Consider the following 23,938-nt stretch of genomic DNA (forward strand, 5'->3'; position numbering starts at 1 on the left):
TATATAAGGTCCTATATTATTGTTATTGATATCCTTTGCAGTTTCTGGAAACAAAGTGGGCATTTGGTCTAGTGGTATGATTCTCGCTTTGGGTGCGAGAGGTCCCGAGTTCGATTCTCGGAATGCCCCCTTTTCTATTTTTTTTCCTTTTTTATAAAGTCCACTTTCTCTTTGCCTAGAAGAGTGTTGAAATTTATACATTTGTTTTTTTCCTTTTCTTAAAGTCCACTTTTATTTTTTGGGGACAAATTAAAGTCCACTCTCTCTTTGCCTTGAAGAGTGTTGAAATTTATATTTTTGTCAATTCAGATGCTTCTGGGTAAGTCCACTTTCTCTTTGCCTTGAAGAGTGTTGAAATTTATACTTTTGTTTTTTTCCTTTTTTTAAGGTCCACCTTTGTTTTTTTGTTTGGGACAAATTAAAGTCCACTTTCTCTTTGCCTTGAAGAGTGTTGAAATTTATATTTTTGTTAATTCAGATGCTTCTGGGTCGTACTAATATACGCTCTTAGCCGCTACTTTAGCCTCTTCGACTTGTTAGTTCTTAATGCAGTTTCCTCTTAACCAAAAAAAAACAAAATAAAAAAAGTCTTCATCTTTTTTTTGGTCAAAAAGTTGCCGTTTAATCTATTTGTTAGATCCGATACTTATTGATTCGGTCAGAATGTTGATTTGCTAATATCAAATAGTCAAAATGTAGATTGATAAGCGAAGGGACGAAATTGAATATGGCACAATAAGTCCACTATCTGTTTGCTTTAGAAAGTCGTCATTTTTATTTTGGTAAAAAAGTATTCATTTTTTATTCACTAAAAAGATTTTTTTTTTTTCCCAATTTACTGTATAAGTTAATTCGGAAACTAATATTGGCTAGGTTAGAATGTTGGTTTTTAGTATAGGTGAAGTAGAATCCTAGATTTCTGATTTGAAAATAAGAAATTTTATCAATTAAGATAACTAGAATTCTTTTTTTTTTCTTTTTTATTAGTTATCAAAAGTTAGAACTTTGATTAGTTTCAATGATTAGTAGATTTGACGAAAATAAATATAGCACAATGAACGAAAACTAAAAATAGGACAATATTCTAATAAATTTGAATATGCAAGTAGGTATATCTAGTTGCAATCTAACAAATTTGTTTAACCTGAAATGTTGGTATAGTGGTTCTCAATACCTCATGAAATATGTGTTGGGGGGCCGTTTTTCGGTGCGCAACCACGTGTTGTCCACTTGAGGGATGACCTTGTTAAACCCAGGGTTTGTATGGGGAGTTGCGTCTAGAACTCGACATTGGGCCATATAGTTCAATGGCTTCCGACGTATTTTTAAGCCCACAAAATGAGTAAAGCCCAAAGTCTAAGAATCATGATAATGGTTGAAATAATAAATAATATGTGTTTGATATAATAGTTTTGATTAATAGTTGTAATAATAGTTGAAATAAAGTAATATGTATTTAAAGGTGAAATAATCAGGTATTCGATAATGTAAATTTAGAGATATGGAAACTTGGTGACTTATCTTTGTATGGTTTGTAACTCCAGCTGTATAGCATCGGTGAATTGATAGTGTTCCAGCAGAATGACTCCAACGATGGAGAAGCAATATGCCTTGATAACTTCAAGATTAAAAGGGGGAAAAATGGATGCAACTGAAGGGAGAGAGAGTATGTCCAGCTGTGTGTAGAGGCTAGTTAAGTTTGTCCCATTTATCATGCACTTAAATGAATTTACCTTGGATAATGCTTTTTAAGTTATTGTGAAGCTATGAATAGTATTTCGTTCCATGGGAAGGGTTTTTGTAAGATAGTTTTGTGCATTCCATAAGAATGGTTTTTGTAAGAAGTATTTGTGTCTTCTAGGAGAAGGGCTTTAGTATAAGTATTTGATATTACTTGAGAAGTATGGAGATGGAGAAGTATGAGTGTTTGATAGATGTTTTGTGGGATGTGTAGACACTACATTTTGTACCCCTTACAACTCGGGCCCCCGTTCCCTAATGATGCTCAAACTCTAAGACCCAAGGCCAGTTTAGAGTCGAATTAGATATCAAATTGACCTGAGAAGTGTTAAAATGGAAAATATAACTTTTTAAATGAGCAAAAATTTATTTTTGGAAATAAGTGACCAAAGTGGCCCTCAGCCCACGTATGTGGGTAGCGGCCTGCGTACGCAGGCCAAAGCATGCGTATGCAGACACATTCCTACTTACGCAACTAGGGTTTCAGAAACATGGAAAATGCAAGTTTTCTGTAATAATGGCTGAGGTTTGGAATGAATCTCATATCATCTAAGAGCCGTCCCAAACCTTATTTTTTTTTCCACTATAAAAAGCCTTGCATGGTACATTTTCAAAACACACAAAAATCCCACAAGAAAAATCTAAAATTCACTAGAAAATAGTAAATCAAAAGGGAGTTTTTCACAAAATACTCTCAAGTCAATTTTATTTGATTGATACCTTTTATGGCCCCAATCCTTTTAGTTTAACGTTGCTAATCGCTTGTTTAATGACTTGTGATAGATTTGACTAAGGGGAACGGTCAAAATCAAAGCTTGGGAACTCCTTTTTAAGGTATCAAGCTCCAACCTTTCTTTTCTCTTTTTAGTCTTTCTTTTGTTATTTAATCTGTTTTTCTTGTTTTGTTTATCTTATAATATGTTTGTGTAGTTTAGTCTTATGCTTGTTTGATGTTTATAAGCATGCTAGGCTGTTAGAATTAGGGTTTTCCTTTCTGCTATGTCTTTCTGCTTGTTTGTTTTTGGGTTAGGGTTTTGAACAAGTCCCACACATGCATGCCATAAGCATGCATACGCAGGCTAAGTCTTGCATACGCAGGCCTCTAGTTGTGTGCGCAGGTACTTGTCCAGACACCCTAATTCAGATTCCTTATATTGTTTGGTTCATTTGATTTACATGTTTTGCCTATGTTTAAACCATTTTCATAACGTATTTGAGTCTTTAGTTCACATGCTTTATTTGTTGGTATCTCTCATATGTTAGATTAGTGTTTGTCTTCTTGTTTCTTAATCTTAATGCCATGGACATGCATTCACATGCACATTCATTATGCCATAGGTGCTGAGATGCTGCAAGGTAAATAAGATAAGTCATACATTCACATGAACATGCATGTTGATTATTTAATCCTCCCTTCATATATGTGTATGAAGTTGATGCCTTGTTTTGATTTATGATATGATTTGCTTTGCTGACATGTTTGGGTTTGTTACCTTGTCTTGAGATATATGATAGGGTTTCACATGCTAAGGTTTCTCATATGTGTTTGGCTCTTTATTGCTTTATAAATAGATATGTGTTTCGGGATGAAATATGCCATGTTGTATGTTAGATGCATGCTAGTGTATGTGTGAGTTAGGATACAAGTGTTGAAATGGTTTTTAATAAGGTTAAGATTAAGCCACAATGATAGGAGGCCAACCTTAGGGTTGGGCGATCTTAGGTGCCAAACACCTTATCAAGAACGTACCTAAATTCCAAACCCATACTCTAATAATAAGATAAAAGGTCCTTCCTCAAAAAGAATGTTATATATATGGCTCCTAAAACATTACAAAAACTAGGTGGCGACTTCCCCTTTGTGTCCACAAGATGTAGTATTTGTAATTTGTATGAGTAATAAGTGTGGGTATTTGGTGAGAAATGGGTTTGTAATATATACATATGAGAAATATGTATGGAAAAGTTATGAGAGATATAATTTGTAAGATGTATGAGAGAGATATATATAAGATGGTAAATGAATGATATTAGAACTACTGGAAAGATTATAGTGATAGCTTGTGTTGCTTTCCAAGATATGGGATTTTATAAGAGAAGTGGATAAAGAGATGTTTAGAGATATGAGTAGCAAGATAGATGTATTTTTTTGAATATGGAGAGTGAGAAAATGAGCATAAGATGAGCAATTGTGTAATAGAGAATTTAGCGATGTTGCTGGGATTTTCTGTTGGGGGTGGATAAAGGCTTATGAGTAGTGATATGAGGGGCATTTTGTGAGATAAGGGCTGAAGAGCTTAGATTCTAATTTGGAAACTAAGAATTTAGAAGCTCAGAACCTCATTAAGAGCTTAAGAAGATAATTAGAGGGAGAGAAAATAAAGAAGTTTATGAGAGAGTTGTTATTCTCTATTGGTGTGCCTTGAGGTGTTGATGAAGGGCTCTTTTTATAGCTGAGTTTAAGGGGGTTTTTAGCAAATAATCTCTGCCAAAATCTGTCCTAATCAGCAATAAATATTCAGAAAATCCATCCTATGATTTGGCTGAAAATGGTATGTTCAGCTTTAAGGTCTTGTTGTTTTGGGTAATAGCAGCTGGAGGAAAGACTAGCAAAAAATGAAAAGATTTTAGCAAGAAAAAGATAGTTTCTTTGGTTAGTTTTGGTTTTTAGCTAAATAAAGAAATTCTGTAATGTTAAGGCTACTGGGTCAGCTATCCCATCTGTTCTGAAAAAGCTGTCACAACTGTCATCAGACAGTTGTTGCTTGGGGCTGAAGTAGATGAGGTTAGATGGATAATGTCAAGCTACTGGAAAGAATATTTAGCATTTATTTCATGGATTTCGCTGAAAATGGTAAGATCTCTTTTAAGGATATCTTGTTATTTTGGGTATAGCAATTGACTACTGGGATTGAGCATTAAATGGCTGATGATGTCAATTTTAGCCAGGTGTCAAATGCTAAACACACTAATAGTGTTCTGCTGGAAAAGTTTCCTCTTTTGGGTATTTATATTTTTGGTCCAAGAATTTATTACAATACATTTTTAGTAAGTAATAGAATGATTGATTGATAGTTGATAAAGCTTTAGAGATCTAGTCAAGATCTCATTGTGTTGTGACTTAATCTTGGTGAGCAAGAAAAGCATTTAATGCTCTGCTCTGACAGTTGGCAAGAGAATATTTGGTTTGATTATGGCAGATGACAGCAGAGTATTAAAGATATCATGAATATTTAATATTTGAAGATTAAAGATCGCCAATCAGATTTATCCATGTGTTTGAGTTGGATTTTAGCTAAAAATAGTAATAAGTTTATGTAGAATAATATACTTAAGTTTTCAAATTCATATAGCAACAACTGGAGATTGAATGAATAGTTATTTTGTTAGCATTTAGATGGCTAGAGTTTTTGAGTGTTTGTCATATGATGAATATTAAGTTTTAGGAAATGAACAATGGGGAGTTTCATCATTTTAAGTGCTATGTGATAAAGGAGTCTTACCATATGTTACCCGCTACACACTAACGAGTCAGAGTTCAGGGAGTTGGAGAAGACACGCCAAGCAACATGTTTCTTTTATCAACTTTAAACCACTGGAGCTTTACTAAACATACTTCTTAGCCCTCCAAACCATAACTCCTAAAGTTTCCCCAAAGCGACTCATGAGCTTAGATCATAAGTTAAAGATGAGATGATGTATCTTGGGCTTTGTTGTCATTTTGTGTAAATATGTGATTTTGTTGGAGAAGCCGCTTTCCATGAATATGAGAAAGGTAATTTAGGCTGTGAGCTTTGATTCATTACTTGAGCCCAATCCGTATATTGATGTTGATGATGTTGTGGGTTATGAGCCCTAATTGATGAAGAGGAAATGCGGACCATGAATCTGCCTCTTGAAGTGAAGATGTTGTGAGGCATGTGAACCCAGTTCTTGTAGTTGAATGAGATGTAAACTTATTTTAGGCTTTAAAGAGATTTACCTAAAAATCAATATTATGTTGATGTTGCGTGGGTTGCCAATGAAGTAATGTCATGTGGCACGAAAAAATAGTCCTCAACAATATGTTATAAATTTTAAACTCTTAACTAGGAGAATAATTAGGTGTTCAAAGAGTTCTGGACACCCAAGTTAGCCAAAAATAAATAAATAATAATAACAAATTAATTTGTGTCTATTATCCACTCTTTGGTCAAAATAAGTTGTAATTGAGAAGGTTTGTCCATATTAGACAGTTAAGGAAAAAGTTTGTAATCGCGGTCAATTTAAACACTTTGACATTTCCTTAACCTTTAAACACTCTGGCAATTCCTTAACCTTTAATACAGCAGATTAAAGCCAAGATTTCAATGATATATATTTAGTTATGAACAAAAGGAAAAAAAAAATGTTAGTACAAAAATAGCCAAATGTCAAACGAATCCTTATTGCCCGGGCTTGACAAACCCCCTAGACAAGCCCTTAGACCAATGCTCAACCGAAAGAATGTTGGATCCAAATCTACACCCATTTAAGAGAAAAGTCATTGAACCCATCATATCAACATTTATTATCCAAACTAACCGACACCCATTTTGTATTCAATGCAATGAAATAGATTTTTATTGTACTACATTAGGGTGAGCTCCCTAAAAACATGTCCCTTTAACTGACCTGAGGGAATAATGTATTGTCAAGATCTTCTCACTTTATAAGAAACTGATCACCATTTCCATTTAAGAAATACTTCATTGCTCTACAATTCATTTCAAAAGGTCTTCTGTTGACTTAACCTTCAAAATACCTCAAATCATCCCCATCAATTGATCATAGCCTAGAAAGTAAAAGTCGTTCAAATTTTGCAAGTTTGGATTCGATGAACTTCAAGTCGCCTAACACCTAGCTTGGTTGGAATTCATGGTGTGGTTCACTTTCAAGAATTTACCCCCTTACAATTAGTCTACAATAACAAGGTGAATGATCTTTTCTAGGAGGGTTTTTTCTTTTTTGGGCAAGAGACTCTTCACATATTAGTTATTTTGTGTAGTATGTAAATTTCTCACATAGTCATTTTGAATATCTAACCCTTAACTATATATATATATATATAGAGAGAGAGAGAGAGAGAGAGAGAGAGAATCTAATTAGATTCTAAATTAGAGTTAAATTTTTCGCCATGTGTCCAAGTTTTTAATTTTTGTGGCAAATGAATTATTGGGTGCAAAAATCGAATAGTGTAAAACCAATTATATTATAAATCATATATATAACGAGAAACCATTACATATTTTAGAAATGTATGGTTTTAAAAAAATGTAAGCTAATACCATGTATAATTTGAACATCTTCTACAAAAAATGTATAATTTGAACTATATAATTTTGATTAATTTTAATTGTACCTGTGCATAGACACAGGCCTACACACTAGTGAAAGACCCTACAGGTACCCTTTTTATCAAAAATTTGAAATTGAGAAAATTGTGCATGAATTACTTGAGGTTGGGTCCATTAGGACTAGTCAAAATCCTTTCTCTTCACCAGTGTTGTTGGTGAAAAAGGCAGATGGCAGTTGGCACATGTGTATAGATTATAGGTCCCTTAACAAGGCTACAATCAACGATAGGTACCCTATTCTTGTGGTGGATGAATTGTTGGATGAACTCCATGGTTCTTCCATCTTTTCTAAATTGGATCTTAGATCAGGATACCACTAAATTAGAATGAAGAAGGAGGACATTGAGAAAATTGTCTTTAGAACCCATAAAGGGCATTATGAATTTTTGGTTATGCCATTTGGTTTGACAAATGCCCCTTCAACCTTTCAATCCCTCATGAATCGGATTTTTAAACCTTACTTAAGGAAATTTGTTGTTGTCTTCTTTGATGATATTTTGGTGTTTAGTAAGGATTTGTCATCTCACTTGTCTCATTTGAGAGTGGTGCTTACTGTGTTGCTTGACAACAAATTGTATGCAAAAAGAAGCAAGTGTGTTTTTGGTTTTGTGGAAGTGGAGTACCTTAGGCATTTCATTTCTGGTCAGGGAGTTAGAACAAATCCTAGGAAGACTGAAGCTATGATACAATGGCCCATTCCTACTTCTGTTAAGGCATTAAGGGGGTTCTTCGGGTTGACAGGTTATTATAGGAAATTTGTAAAGGATTATGGCCTGATTGCAGCTCCACTTACTGCCCTATTGATGAAGGACTCTTTTCAATGGTCTACTTAGGTTGAATTGGCTTTCAACACTCTCAAGCAAGCTATGTCACAACCACTAGTGTTGGCCTTACCTGACTTTACTAAGCCTTTTGTTATTGAGTGTAATGCCTCAAGTACTAGTTTAGGGGTTGTCCTTATGCAGAATCACAGGCCATTGGCTTTTCATAGCCAAGCTCTTAAGGGTAGAAGCTTGCTTTTGACAACATATGAGAAGGAATTATTGGCATTGGTCACTGCTATGAAGAAATGAAGACCATACTTGGTGGGAAGGCCCTTTGTGATCAAGACTGATCAACAAAGTCTCAAATTCCTTTTGGAGCAACGGATTGGAACACCTGCTCAGCAAATATGGTTCACCAAATTACTTGGTTACTCTTTCATTGTTGAGTACAAGAAGGATAAGGAGAATAAGGCAGCTGATGCCTTGTCTAGAAAAGAAGAGAGTTTTGATATGCAACCAGTGGATGGTCCTGTTCAATCTTCAGAGGATGTTGGTACATTATTCCTTATTTCTTTTCCTTGCCCTACCTAGTTGACTATTTTGAAGGATAGCTACAACGAGGATGCTGAATATCAGCAATTGTTCACTTCCCTTTCTAGCAGCCCTTCCAACTCCTCTAATTTTTCTCTACAGAATGGTCTTCTTCTTTATAAGGATAAGGTGTTCTTGAGCTCTTCCTCTCCATTGAAGTCCTTGGTTCTTTAGCATATGCATGACAGTCCTATTGGTGGTCATTCTGGCTACTTGAAGACTTTACATAGGGTCAAGCAAGACTTCTTTTGGAAGGGAATGAAATCTAATGTCAAGAGGCATGCGAAGCATTGTGAGTTGTGTCAAAGAATTAAGGTAGAGACTACTAAGCCAGGGGGTTTGTTACAACCTTTGCCAATTCCTTCCAAGCCTTAGATTGATATTAATTTGGATTTTGTAGATAGTCTTCCTAAATCCCATGGATTTGAGGTCATTATGGTGGTGGTGGATAGATTGACCAAATATGTGCATTTCATGCCTCTTTCTCATCCTTACACAGCTGCTAAAGTGGATGCTGTGTTTATAAAGGAGATTTTTAGGCTTCATGGCATGTCTCGATCCATTGTGAGTGATAGAGATGTTGTGTTCACTTCCAAGTTTTGGCAGGAACTTTTCAGACTTCAAGGCAGCAACCTGACCATGTCTTCAACCTACCATCCTCAGACAGATGGTCAGACTGAGGTGGCTAATAGGAGCTTAGAATAGTATCTTAGGGCTTTTGTCAATGACAAGCCTAACTCTTGGGTTGAATGGTTGCATTTACCAGAGTTCTGGTTCAACACTAACTACCACACCTCTACCAAATGCACTCCTTATGAAGCATTGTATGGTTGCCCTCCACCTAAGCAATTGGTCTACATTCCTAGCACCACCAAGGTTGAGGCAATGGATCACCTTCTTAGGACTAGGTTTGAAGTCCTATCCTTACTTAAACAAAATCTCTCTGCTGCTCAATCCAGAATGAAGCTCCAAGCTAATCAGCATAGGCTTAACAAGTCATTTGAGGTTGGGGACTAGGTTTATTTAAGGCTCCAGCCTTATAGACAGCTGACCTTGAGGTCCAAAGGCTTCAATAAGTTCTCTAAGAGGTACTATGCGCCATTTCAGGTTTTGTAGAGGCTAGGGTCTATTGCTTACAGGTTGGCTTTGCCTTCAGACTGTCTCCGACATCCAGTTTTCCATGTGTCTTGCCTTAAGAAGCATTTGGGGGCTCAAGTCATTCTCATTCCCACTTTACCTCCTATTGATTCTGATTAGGGGTGTGCATGGGTCGGGTTGAGGGGATTTTTTGACCCAACCCACCATGGTAGGTCAAAAAAAATTCAACCCATCACATAAGTCCAACCCAACCCACATGGGTTGGGTTGGGTCGGGTTGAACCCATGGGTTGAACAATTTTTTTGATTACTATTATTATTAAATTGAGCAGAAAAAAATATATCACACTTGACACATGAGTTGATAAACAAAATATACATTAATATATAAACTAATATTCCAACTTAGTTGTAAACAAAATATGTTTAAGTATCCAACTAAGTTGATAAACAAAATATAAATAAACTAGTATCCTAATTCACTTATAAATAAACTATACATAAGTTCCTAACTCAGTTATAAACAAAATATATCTAAAATTTTAAATTTTTTTTTATTAATTATATAATCTATTTAAATATATATTAAAAGAACTAATAGGATTTTATATTATATATGGCAGTAGGAACCGAGAAAGTCCTCTACAATTGGTTTTAAAAAAAAATTATTAAATATATAATCTATTTTAAACATATATTAAAATATGGGTGGGTCGGGTTTGGCGGGTTTGTAATTTTATGACCCAAACCCAACCCAACTTGCTATAAAATAAAAAAATTTGCAATCCAACCCAACCCAACCCGCGCGGGTTGGGTTGGGTCGAGTTTGGCGGGTTAGTGGGTTTTCTGCACACCCCTAATTCTGATGGTTTTGTACATCCTGAACCTGTTGCTATCTTGCAGACCAGAACTAAACAACTTCGGACCAGGTTAATTATTGAGGTTTTAGTCCAATGGCAGGGGCAGGATCAAGTTCATGCTACCTGGGAGTCGCTCTATGCCTTGCAGCATCAATTTCCTCACCTTGTGGGTAAGGTGCTTTGATTGAGGGGGGTATTGATAGGTATTGTATTGTGGACAATTATAATTGTGTAAGGGTGTGTAGGGGGTGTGCGTGTGTGTGTGCAAGGCTGTGCGTGTGTACCTGCAAGTGGGTGCGTGTGAGCCTGCATGAGGGTGCGTAGGTGTGTGATTAGGTAAGCCGTGATTAGTGCAGTTAAGCTGGACTGCTATTGTGGGTTGTTAGTTGGTTGGGCCAGGGTGTTAGGTAGTTAGTTAGTTAGTTAGGAGTGTAGTGCTTATATGGGAAGGGAGGTTATTGTACAGGACATTCAGATAAGAATCTTCATTGTTTTGCCTCTCTATTCATTCTTCCCTTCTTGTTCTCCAATTCTTAATTCATTCCTTCCTCTGTTGAATCTATTAGAATCTTATCGGTAAGTTAATACCATGTATAATTTTAGCATCTTCTAAAAACAATGTATAATTTGAAATAAATAATTGTAATTATTTTTAATTGTATCCGTGCATATGCACAAGGTTAGACACTAATTGAGTGTAAAAAGAAATAAATAAAAGTCCAAAACTAATTAAATTCTAAATTGGATATCAATTGCAGTCTAAATTTGCGCCACATGTCCATATAATTTTTTAATTTTTGTGGTAAGTGAATTATTGGATGCAAAAATTGAAGAGTCTAAATCCAATTAAATTCTAAATCATATATATATAATTAGAAACCATTACATATTTTAAAAATTTATGGTTTAAAAAATGTATAAGCTAATACCATGTATAATTTCAATATTTTATAAAATAAAAAAAAAAAATGTATAATTTAAACAGTATAGTTGTGATTGTTTTTAACTATACCCGTGCATAAACACGGGGTTACACACTAGTATATATTTAAAACCAAAGATGGAAAAAAATTCAATTAGATTCCAAATTAGACTTCAATTGTGGGCTAATTTTGTGTCATGTGCTTACTAAAGTTTTTTAATTTTTGTGCTAAGTGAGTTAATGAATGCAAAATACTAAGAGTCTAATATTAATGAAATATAAAAATAAAAAATCAATCATATATCTACTCAATTAAAATCACCACATTTTTTTATCTTATTAAAAATTAGAATAAAAATGGTTATAAATAGTATTTGTGGGGCACAATAGTTTGTGGGCTCGGCCCGCTCGCTTATGGGGAGTCCACAGGCCCCAAACTGAAGGAGGCCAGGGCCCAAGCTCAAAAATAGTAAGCCCAAAGTGGCCCGAAGATACAGCTGAGGACAGCTTAGTCCTCGGCAGACCCAAAATCTCAGTGACAAAAGTGGAATACAAGCAAACTTAAAAGATCAGAAAATATCTCGGGGAAATAGTCCTTAATACCCTTCATTGATATGACATTGCACCTGACAAAACCGGATTCTTAGGCTTTATTGACCATCTCCAACCATTTCGGGATTAGACTGACGGGACAAATATCTGTCCTGGAAAAGTCGACCCTACACGTGGACGAAGGACAACGAACGTAGGCTAGTATAAAAGAAAACGAAAGGTAACGAAGAGGGGATCCCATCTCACTTCCTGGGAAAAACTCCAGGAAGGAGAACGCTTGGATAATATGGGTACACCACCATGAAAAACCCATCGCCGGGTAACCGGAGAAAAGCATTAAGTGCTCCTCGGACCTTATCCGAGGAGCCCAATCCCACAAGTTATAAAACTGTGGAGCTTGGATATCCAGATTGAAGCCTTTTCTTATCTGAGTTCCTTAAAATCCGGTTTGGATCAACGCCCTGTGACCAAACGCTAGCATTTCAAGCCCACTCTCTACAAATTTTATTGTGAGGGATCCTTCACGCGCGAACCCAACGTCATTGTTGGGCCGCTTGAGAATCATGTCCTTACAGTATTAAACTTGTATATGTAAGAATTTTAATATGCATTTAATTAAGTTTATTTTTTCTAATAATTCAATCAATTATGTATATTTTTACCATTAAAAAATGTATTTATTTTCAAATGTATTCATGTGTATTCGTGAATTACATGCTGGTTATTTGTTACATGAAAAGTTGAGCCGCATCTATATTCTAGTAGGAAAAAGAAAAACATTCCCAGATTTGGACCTTGATCGAAGGCCTAACATGTGATATATGGTCCACGTGACTTTAACGATCTTTGTGAGCATTACCTACAAGGCCTAACATAACATGTGACATTGTGTACGTGACTTTATTATGATACTACTTGCTGGCTTGGTCAAAAAGAATCTATATATTTAGATATGGTACTCCTTGTTTGCGAGGTTAGAATGTTGATTGATTGGTATATATATATATATATATATGAATGGAATAAACATAGCACAATAGTCTAACATGTGCTTTCCGAAAGGCTGTTTTCTTTTGAGACATTGGCTTTTTCCCAACCTTCTAATCATGTAACTCCCAGCAAAGATTTTGTATGTTTTCTATTTATTTTGTGAAGGGCCAAGCCAAGATTTTAGTACCATATATTTTGCTATGAACCCCAAAAAAAATGTTAGTATGAAAATATATCATCTTGTGCGAAATGAAAAGTTCTGGTAGTGCTAATTCTTCAAGAATCATTTCCAATATTCAGCTTTTAAAAACCAGTTGATACAAGAAAAGTTAAAGCAGCATGATAATTGATAAAGCGGGTAGGAAAATTTTTCCAAGATTTAGGCCTTGATTAAAGGGCTAATAGGTGATATATTATATATATGGTGGTCCAAGTGCCTTAACAGTCAATGGGAGCCTCAGCTACCTTTGGATGGTAATGCTAGTTTATGGTTGACTTGTATTTTCAATGGCATACATGCAAGAAGTGCATTGTTTATGCCAAATCTCATTCAACAAATGTGACTTTGATATTTAATCAACATGATGTCAAACTCTTCATTTCTTTCATGTGTAGAGTTTGGCACCATACCCAAAAAAAAGAGGGGGGGGGAGGGTGGTTGAAAGATTCAAGTTAGGCACTTAGGCCCACAAGCTTAGATATAATTATAAATCATTTACAAATCAAAGAAGCAGACAAGGGGAACAATTATGCTTTTTCAAAATCCTTTGAAAACCCTTTTTTTTTCTTAATTCAAAATTTGACTACTTTTATTAATTGTCTGTTGGGTCACAGGATAAATATTAATTGGATCTTTTAGATATTTTTACTGTCCCATCCCATGATATTTTTGCATTTTTTTCTTAAAGATAAAGTTTCCGGGGTTCTAAAATATGAAGATATTGAAGCGTTTCCTTTTTTTTTTTTTTTTTTTTTTTTTTAACATGTTTTACTTTTGAACAAATGTGCCTGGCTCTAGTTTGAAAGTTCTTTCTATACTGTAGAAAGTACGTCTTGGAAATCGGCTTGGTCTTGGTCAAGTAGTCAAAATATTTTAGGTTTTCAAACATATACAATTATCGTGTGAAAATTATATTCGTTTATTTTGCAAACAAATGGGATCAATTATTTAATACCAACATACTTGTATCTTTGTGGATACGCACATGGTTTAAGGCCTTAATTAAGGGTTCAAGTGGCGCTGAAAAATAGGTATATTTAACTATTTGATGTCCTTCAAAAACTATTATTATTCCACACCTTGTGTGCCTTCCTTTCCTCTCTGCCTCTACTTTGAGAGAGAGCACACCCCAAAAGGTTCATATTTGCTAATGCAAGATAGGCACCATCTACCATGATCTTTTCGTTATTTTTTGGGTACACTCATACGTACTCTATGATCCAACCCAAAAAAAAAAGTGAAAACTTATTATCATATCTTAATATAATTTAAAATTTAAAATAAGTTTTAGGCTAATCTTTTAAGTGTAGTATAACTTACATCACCCTTCCTTAAGAACCAATTTAGATGGAGGGAGAGTTAAAGATAATTGGCCGAACTAATTGTAAAAATTACTATGAGTTTTTACTAGAGTTTGTAATTTGCCTTTTTGTTACACAATAATTGTCACAATTTTGCTACAATTTATTTACGTGATAAGTTATGAACGATGGAGATGTAAACTTAACTCACCACTTTTACTTTATAGCTTACAACTTGCCACAAAAGCAAGTTATATAGGTAAGTTGTAGCAAAAATGAGGTCAAAAGTTGTAATCTAACCATTTTCCTTAAAATTTTCAGTACTTTTGACGTAAACGTAACAATCAACAAACACAAAGAGTATTAGTTAAGGGCTATATAATTGGAAATGATTAAAAAAAACACGTTACACGCATTGCAGACATAACTTAATTTACCATCACTCTCAAGTAAAAGAAAGAATCATTCACGGGTAATAATAATAAGTAAAGAACTATTAGAAGTACTAGGCAGCACTCTATTTATAAAATGGGACCCAGAAGCAGCTCAAAGGCCACGTGTTGACTAGTGAAAGGGTGGTGGAAAATGATCTGGCAATACAGAAGCTTTGCCGACGATCAAGGGAAAGGGACCCACATCCCCGAAAACGGGACCAAGGAGAAAGTGGTGGGTGTACGGCCCCTCCAAAATTAAAAACCATAATATTTCAATAACCAAAACGCTGTCTTCCACTTACAAAAGAGGCCTCCAACTCATGTGATCTGTTCCCCACACACCCATCCTTTTTTCCCATAAAGCCCACCGCACCAACCCCTCCAAATCAATACACCATTTTTGCATATATTAACACCATGACCATAGTTCTATTATTTAAGTTTTTTTAGCTAAGGAAAAAAAAAATTAGTGTTTATTTATTTATTTTTCTGAATAAGAGATGTTAGGGAATGATGGCGACCGGTCGGAATTGCTGGATCATGAGTATCCTATATATCATTTTTCTGGTCCCCCATGAGGAGAAGAAAAAGAGAAAGACAAACATAAATTATAAATATGATATATGTATTTATATAAAATAATTTAAATATAATTGAATAAAAATGTATGTACATATTCAGGGAGAGACAAGCAAAATAAATAAAGGCATCTCCAGTTTTCATTTTGTTACCTCTTTAGGACGGGAAAACCCTCGCAAAGTTAGGTAAGGATGAAACATTTTTGTCATCACTTATATTTCTTGATAACAATTACTTGTTGAAAAATCAATGCGTGAAGGGTGAATAAGTGATGGGATGGTATTAGTAGGGACGAAGCTATGATTTAAATTTGAGTCCGCCAAAGAAAGAACTACAAAAATATTTATAAGAATCTAAAATAGTATTGATTTGATATTACAAAATATTAGCAAATGAAAATATACAAATAATTATTTCTTAACACATTTTAATTCAATCATCATTAAAAGCAGAAGACAACCAATAACCATAACAGTATTTCCAACTAAATAACGCCATTACATCACTCCAAATCTCAATTATTCAATTTGACTTTATATCTTTCATACATTTCATTTTCAACTTTTTAATTTTGTACGTACTCATTATTTATTTATATCCACGGGCCGAAGTGATAAACTGATAGTCTACCTCAATCAAATTTGATAGTCCGCCTCAATCAAATTCACAAATGCTGTCCCTAAAAAAATAAAAAAAAATTCACAAATGCTTGTATTCTCAATATATATGCAATAAGCAGAATCTTTAAGAAAGGGAGTCCCCTAGTAGTTCCGTCTTTATCGAGTCTATGTCTTCGCCTAATATATGTATTCTCTAATATATATAGATTCAACCATAACTTAATCTTAACTCCACTGAGTCTTAACCACACAACAAATGGCCATCCTGAAATCAATTCTGCGCCTCAAAGAGTTTGGAATTTGAATTCAAGATATGAATCCTAATCAAGCCACACGAGAGTTAAGTCCTTGTCACCCACCATCAGTGGTTAATTTTAGTTACAAATAATGGTCTACCTATATTTATAATCCTCAACTTCCACATTTATTTCAAAATCGTTATTATACTTTTAAGGCTCATGTTAACAATGTCCTTAAAGCATTAATTAACAATCTATTTTAGAAAAATTTTGACACCACTTTTATGGGAAATGAAAAAAACTTTCAAAATATTAATTTTTTTTTCCTTACAAACTTTTTTTAAATGAATTATTTAACTAATGCCCTAAAGACATTTGTTAACATTTCCCTACTTTTAAAATGTATCCAAAAAGTCTTTATCATTTATTTAAGGAATAAAAAAATGGTAATGTGCAAAGGAGATTCATGAAATCAAGGTAATTTGATTTTGATGACATGAAGCCTATAACATTCGTTAACGTTTCCCTACTTTTAAAATGTATCCAAAAAGTCTTTATCATTTATTTAAGGAATAAAAAAATGGTAATGTGCAAAGGAGATTCATGAAATCAAGGTAATTTGATTTTGATGAAATGAAGCCTATAACATTCGTTAGCGTTTCCCTACTTTTAAAATGTATCCAAAAAGTATTTATCATTAATTTAAGGAATAAAAAAATGGTAATGTTGCAAAGGAGATTCATGAAATCAAGGTAATTTGATTTTGATGACATGAAGCCTATAACGTGTAAGATGATTAAAAAGTAAAATTATACAATATTTTAAAACACATATACAATTTTGAAAAAAAAAATACCCAAAGGTTGGAACTAGGAACAAAATATTCCAATTTTTTTTAATGTACAGTTATATTACATTCATACATTAATTGTGAACATATTTTAATATATATGTTTTTTTTTTTTTTCTTCTTCTGAAAGAATATCTGTTTGTCTTATGCCCCAAACAAAATCTTAAAAAAATCCAACAAATCTTAAACTATATCTCAATAGGACAATAGCATCTCAAAGAAACAACGATGAATAATGCAAAGCACACACATCCCCTCGGTCACAAAATCCAAACCACTGTCATATTTCTCATTGAACGTGTCGTGTCACCATGCAAACTATTCACAACGTAAGCTTCGCTAATCACTGTCCACCCCTATCTCTTTCCTTGTCATAAGTAACATATGTACATTTTTCCCTTAAAAACAAACACACACACACACAACCACAACATGAAATGTCACATTCCCACTTTGCTTAGAAGTCCCTTAAGTTCTACTAATTTTCCATACAGTACTACTTTCCTCTAGATGCCCATATCCATATAGCCCCATCCATATACGTACAATTCTACCAAAAAAAAACAAAAATTGCCATAACGTACAATAATTTTGACATAAATTTATGAACCACACCAACCAAAGCTCCTTTGGAATTTATTTAAATGGGCTCCACTTTTCAGCCACACAACTACTTTATACTACAGCATTGCATTTCAGATTTTACTTTGCTAGATACTAAAAATATCACAATATATCAGACCACTCATTTTTCAGGGGTAAAAACGTAAATTACACTACCATTTTTAAAAGAACCACTACCTGTTTTTTGTTTTTTTTGTTTTTTTGTTTTTTTTCAATGAAAACATTCACTGTTTTACACCTACTAACATTTATTCGGCGAAAAAGCCACCTTTGAGTTTGCCAAATCGAAGCTGACACGTGTCCCCTGTTGCTGCACGTTCCCAACAATAGACAAAGACGACGTCGTTGGAGCGAAAGCAAAGCAGAAGGTCCCAGACGAGTCCACCGGAATCAAATAATTCTTAGCTGGCAGCTGCAGAGACTTCCCATCCGAGAACTTAAACGACACCGTTGGGACCTTCACGGACCTCAGCGACGATAGATCGTAACACGTGTCGAACAGAGCGACTCCGCTTGCGGACGGCAAGTGCTGAGTGAGCTTGACGAACGCGTCGCGGAGCGAGTTGTAGGCCTGAGTTTGCAGCCGAGTTATGGCGGTGCCCGAGTCGACGATGATCCCACCGTTTCCCGACGCGTCGAGCTGGAACAGCGAGGTTGGGATCGAAACGGCTTGGCCTCCGACGCTCATACCCGCGAGTCCGACGTAGTAGAACGTGTCGAGTTTGCTGTTCTTGAGGAGACTGGTGGTGACTGAGTCGGCGGGCGGGGCCGAGTTGAACTCGAGAGTCGAGGATCGTCCCGAGTCACGATCTACTAGGCAGTAAGAAAACGACGACGCTTTGGTCTGTGAGGGGAGTGAAAGTGAGCCCCCACCGAGTCCGAGTAAACCTGCGGCACCTACGAAGAGTCCCTCGTTGTCGTGTCCGCAACCCAAAGCGATGGTGTTTATGGAGCCGGAGTTTCCGAACGACAGCGTTTCGGTGACGAAGTCGCCGACTGTGAAGGACCCGTCTCCGTAGGACACTTGGTAAAGGCACTTGTTGGAGCGACACGCGGACACGTCGAGCGAGCTGCATTGTGAGGACGCGCAGGAGAGTGGGTTGTAGGAGGTGGAGTCACTCGGGTTGAAGATCGGGTCGGATTGCTGGTAACAGTCGGAGCAAGGCTGACACTGGAGCCAGTTGACGTCACTTCCCGTGTCGAGGACCATGTAGAAAGGCTTTGATGGCTTTCCGACACCGATACGGGAGAAGTACTCGCCGCTGCCTTGGCTCACGCCGGAGACGATAGGAGTAGACAAGTCCTCGGGTTGGAGCTCCGTTTGCACGGGCAGGAGATCCGACTTCTTGACGCCATGGAGGGCGAGCTGGAGCTTGGTGGTGAGCGAGTTGACACGGGCCGTGTCGCGCTTGAGACGAGAGAGGACGAGGGTTTTGTAGTCCTTGTGTGGGGTTTTGTAGAGTCTCCCTCGTGGGTGAAGTTGAACTGAGAAGTAAGAGGCATTTGGGTATGTGAGAGTTTGCACTTCTTCTTCTAGTTGTTGTTGTTGGTCTGAGGTTTGAAGTGTTTGAGGGTCGAAGTTGAGGACAGCTTGGGCTTGTTGGAGTGAAGCAGAGACATCAAGGACAGTGTGAGTGGTAGTCTCTGACAACAAGGTGCGAGAGAGAGTGAAGGAAGGGAAGAGAGAGACGGTGAGAACAACGAAGATGAAAGGGTTAAAGGCCATTGTTTGAGAATCCAGACCTCAGATCAGAGAGCTGGATTCAGAAAGAGAAATAGAGAGGTTTGTGTGTGTTTGTTTTAGACTGAATAGTGAGAGATTTGGGTTTATTTAGAAAGGAAAGCAGAGACTAGTAGTGGGAGTGATTGGGCGGCGGGGCCTATGTTGCTCACGTCAATCTCGTTGAGAGTTGAGAGGAGAATAATGAAGTTTGTTAAAATTATTGCTGCACGTAGTTTACACGGCTTAAACAGATTTTAAGGAGAAAATGACGGTTTAGCATTAATTATTTTATGTGGAATAGCCGTATTTTTTAATTGCGTATCAAAATACTCCTTATTTGAAACTTGACACCAGCTTTATGAGTTTCAATTTTTTAAAAAAGTTTTGCGTAAAACTTGATATTAAAAATGTCAAGTTTCACTTAAGAATATGTATAGAACTTGATATTGCTAATATCGAGTTCTGACTGAAACTCAACATTAGTAATATCGAGTTCTAAAATAAGGGTATTTTGTTATATAGTTTGAAAATGAGACTATTTGGCTACATAGTTCAAAAATTAAGGCTAGACATCTATTTCCCCCAATTTTACATAAAGAATGTGTGACTAACTTAGGGAAAAGTTAACGAATACTTTTTTTTAGAGAGTTTCAACTTATAGTATCCGCTACTAATGATAGTTTTTTATCATCAAATCAATACACACATCATTTTTTGATGTAAACGAAAATCAAACCTCATATCTCTTATTTAATAATAAAAAAGTTAACGAATGCTTTAAAAACATTGGTTTAAAAACTTTTTATGGGAAAATAAAAAAGTAATTAATTTTTGTATCCAATTATTGGGTATTGTGGGGCTAGAGAATTTGTGACCCCGGCTCACTTTACATTAGGACCCAAGGCCCGTGTCGAGGAGAGACGTTGTCGAGGACATGCAACGAAAGTCCAAATGACTTAGAGATATAGCCGAGGACGATCATGTCCTCGGCATCCCAAAACCTAGAAGGAAGGAACGGCACGCCATCAAAGGCAGCCCCTAAAGCGCTCCTAGAAGAAAGGGCGAGTACAGTAGGACGCACACAAGGATACAGTGTAGGAGCGATTCAAGGAAAAACTGTCACCTCCGCATTGAATGCGCTAACAAATGTCCTGGCCGCATTAATGGGGAAAGGACCCCTGAATAGTATGGTTTCGGTTACTACAACTAACAGAAGGTGGGGGAAGGCAGCTGATGGGACAAACACTCAAGTAGTTATCTGCCTGATCAATAGATAGAAGGTCAGGATCAACTGAGAGAGACTATATAATGTAAGAATCCCTCCATGAGAGAGAGGAGGGAGGAGCATTATGTATCATCTCTAGGACCATTGTAACCTAGAGAAGGAGGAATAATAAGAACATTAAGTTATTAGGACAAGGTCCAAGAACCGGAGCCACCCAGGCCGTGCCGAGGAGAAAGTCTTCCTGGATAAGCTCAGTTTACTTCTGTGCGATCATCTTGAACACCATGGCTAACGGTTGTCCGTTCACCAAGGCCTAGCCTTGTAGCCCACCCTCTATAAATTTATTGTTTGGGCCTTTAACGTTCGAATCCAATACGAATTAGGGATCGCTACAAATTGAGTCCTTACAGGTATCGTTAGAGTATTTATTAATAAACCATTTAAAAAAAATACTACCACTTTTACGAGGAAAAAAAAAGTTATAAAAAAAATCAATAGTTTTTTTTTTCTATAAAAAGTTTTTAAAAATAGTTCCTAAATCAATGTCTTAAGGCTTTCATTAACTTTTTTTTCTTAAAATTTTTTCAATTTTTTATATTTTTAATGAAAATAGTATTAAGATTTGTCTAAATTAATTAATTGACCATTAACTAATTATCACCAGTATTCATAAAAATTGTTATGACATATTAATGTAGGAAAATGCAATGGGACTTGACTTCCCACTTTTAACTCTCTAAGCTATTTTCAGCAATAGCTTATGTGAATAAATATGAAAGCTAAAGAGGGAGTGGTATATAGTGGAGTAGGAAGAGTGGGACAGAGGATTTGGACTCTTGATTGTGGATTAGCAATAGCTTATGTGAATAAATGTGAAAGCGAACCCAGGGGATTAGTCGAATTGGTTGGGCTCTTGGTCTCAAGGTACTTGTACTGGGCTCGACTGGGTGTGCTCCCCAGTTCGAGTCCTGTTACCTGCACTTTGAAAATAATTTCTTAGGCCAGCATTTACCCTTTCGTGGACCCACCCAGCACGAACAGTGATTAATCTCTGGTTGAAAGTTTTAAAAATACACTGTGCGAGAGCAAAAAATAAAAAAAATAAAAAATAAATAAATGTGAAAGCTAAAGAGGGAGTGGTGCGTGCCTTAATGGTGGATATGAATCATGTGATATGATGATAAGGTACCAATAAATTTCACTAGTGTGGGGTGGTGAGCATTTTGAGAATTGAATTTTGTGATTGAATTTAGGTGAGGCAGGTGTGTGTCCGTGACATTGACATATTGCAATTTCTCAAACATAACGTGGTGGATATATATAATTATCCTAAGCTATGACTGTTACTATATAGGACCATGTGACAACTGTGAAGCTCACGATAATTATAAGGTCCCGTTTGGTACACTCACTCAAATAATATTACACGTATTTTCACACATTTTTTAATTCATACGAATTTTTACACATATTTTCAAACATATATTTTCAATTTTTAAACACATATACTAAACACTTTTTAAATTACCAAAATGTATGTTTTCTGTTTTCTTTTTATGTCTTGCATTAATACCTTAAAATAATAAAAGAAAGGTAAGTGCTTGTTCTTTTTTCTTTTTGATTTTTGTTTTTTAATGACAAAGTTTTTTAGGTTCACCGAATTTAGGGGCACAATTGGAGATTCACAACTATACTTTATACTGTTTTATAATAGTTACTCTTTTACTTTTTAATGGGCAAAGGCAAAAGTTCACGGAATTTTAAGAAACAATGAGATATACGCTGGTTGGTTCATGCAGTAACTGATGAGTCAAAATTTTGAACTCTTTCTTGTACGTGGTCTGCACAAATGATGAAAATCAGACTGTCTTTCTCTTTTTGGATAAGATATGATTACATTAAGCAATTTTTTAATTTTAGTTTTAATTTTAATTTTCTCCAAAATCAGATGCCTTATCTTTTCAGGCTTCACATTTATCACGGACAAAGAGGGGTCAGGACCGCAGGCCTTAAATTGCATTCAATAAGTTGGAGCTAAAACTTTATGGTATGTAATACTGCCACTCTTGATCCGATAGACAAGTATTAAGTCTTTGTTGGTGCTTGTAAGGTTGGGGGATAAGAGATAGGATTCAAGTCTCCAGAAAAAGACTCACATACATATATTTATGTTATGTTTAGAAGTTTGAAGAGAGAGGAGAGTAAAATGGGAGTAAAAGGAAGGAGAGTAGTGGATAAGAAAGTAGAAGTAAATTGTTATCCTTCACCTTATTTGGATGTTTTTAAAATTAAATAAGGGATGAGAATAATTAATCTTTTCATAATTTGTAATTTTGTTAACATGGTAAAGGTAAGTTTAGTAATTTATTTGGTCAAACATTTCTATGCACTATTCTCTCTCTCTCCAAATCTCTCCAATTTGGAAGAATTAAAAATGAGAGATTAAAAGTAGTTAAAACTTAAAACCCCTTCAAATCCCTTTCCCTCCTCCCTTAAAAAAATCCAAATAAGGTAATTTAATTTACTTTTCCTCCCTCTACTCTATCCCATCTATCCAAACAAGCTATTAAATTAGGTTAGAATAGGATTTCTATATTGTATAAAAAAATAAAAAATAAAAAATAAAAAAAATTTATCATATGATACATTTAACAAGGGAATGAAAGTTCAACATTTGGGAGAAATTTGTTCTCAATATCATTATAAATACTCTGATACACAAAACTGATTAAAAAAATTAACGGATTGTTTTAAAATTTTCATTAAAAAAATAATTTTTTTATAATTTTTTATATTTTTCATAAAAATGTATCAATTTTTCTTAAATTATTCATTAATAAATGTCCTAACAGCAAAGATTATTCATGCACCTAGCCTCAGCAATTATCGGGTGATTTGGGTAAAAAACAATCTAAGAAAAAATTATTGACTTATACAAAAGTTAGGGCATATATATATATATATATATATATATATATAAATTGCGTGATGATCTGGTAATTTCAAGTTCGTTGACAATTTAGTGTTTTTTATTAAGTTAGTTTCATGTCAAACAAAAAGTTTCTTAATCCATATGATAACTTATCCCTTTCAAGAAAGTAGGCGGGTTAGCCATTCTTTAGAGCATATGTTCCAAAAAAAATTTTATTTTCAAACTTAAAATTTACTTTTACTACTACTTTAATATAGCATTTGATAATACATTTTACATCATGAAAAATTTTTAGATACT

The 23,938-nt window shown here is 35.2% G+C and overlaps 1 protein-coding gene and 1 non-coding gene across 2 annotated transcripts; one reads left to right on the forward strand and one right to left on the reverse strand.

Annotated features, from left to right (window-relative positions):
* The first annotated feature begins 57 nt into the window (after positions 1–57).
* Positions 58–129, forward strand: TRNAP-UGG (transfer RNA proline (anticodon UGG)). The gene has a single exon. It is a non-coding gene; the product is annotated as a tRNA-Pro (tRNA).
* Positions 130–17,735: 17,606 nt separating this feature from the next.
* LOC126703619 (protein ASPARTIC PROTEASE IN GUARD CELL 1) lies at positions 17,736–19,757 on the reverse strand. Its single transcript, XM_050402643.1, has one exon. It carries the CDS (start codon positions 19,482–19,484, stop codon positions 18,000–18,002), a length of 1,485 nt encoding a protein of 494 aa, XP_050258600.1. The 5' UTR covers positions 19,485–19,757; the 3' UTR covers positions 17,736–17,999.
* Positions 19,758–23,938: the final 4,181 nt, after the last annotated feature.

The sequence above is a fragment of the Quercus robur genome, chromosome 10 (genome assembly GCF_932294415.1).
Source record: "Quercus robur chromosome 10, dhQueRobu3.1, whole genome shotgun sequence".
Lineage (NCBI taxonomy): Eukaryota > Viridiplantae > Streptophyta > Magnoliopsida > Fagales > Fagaceae > Quercus > Quercus robur.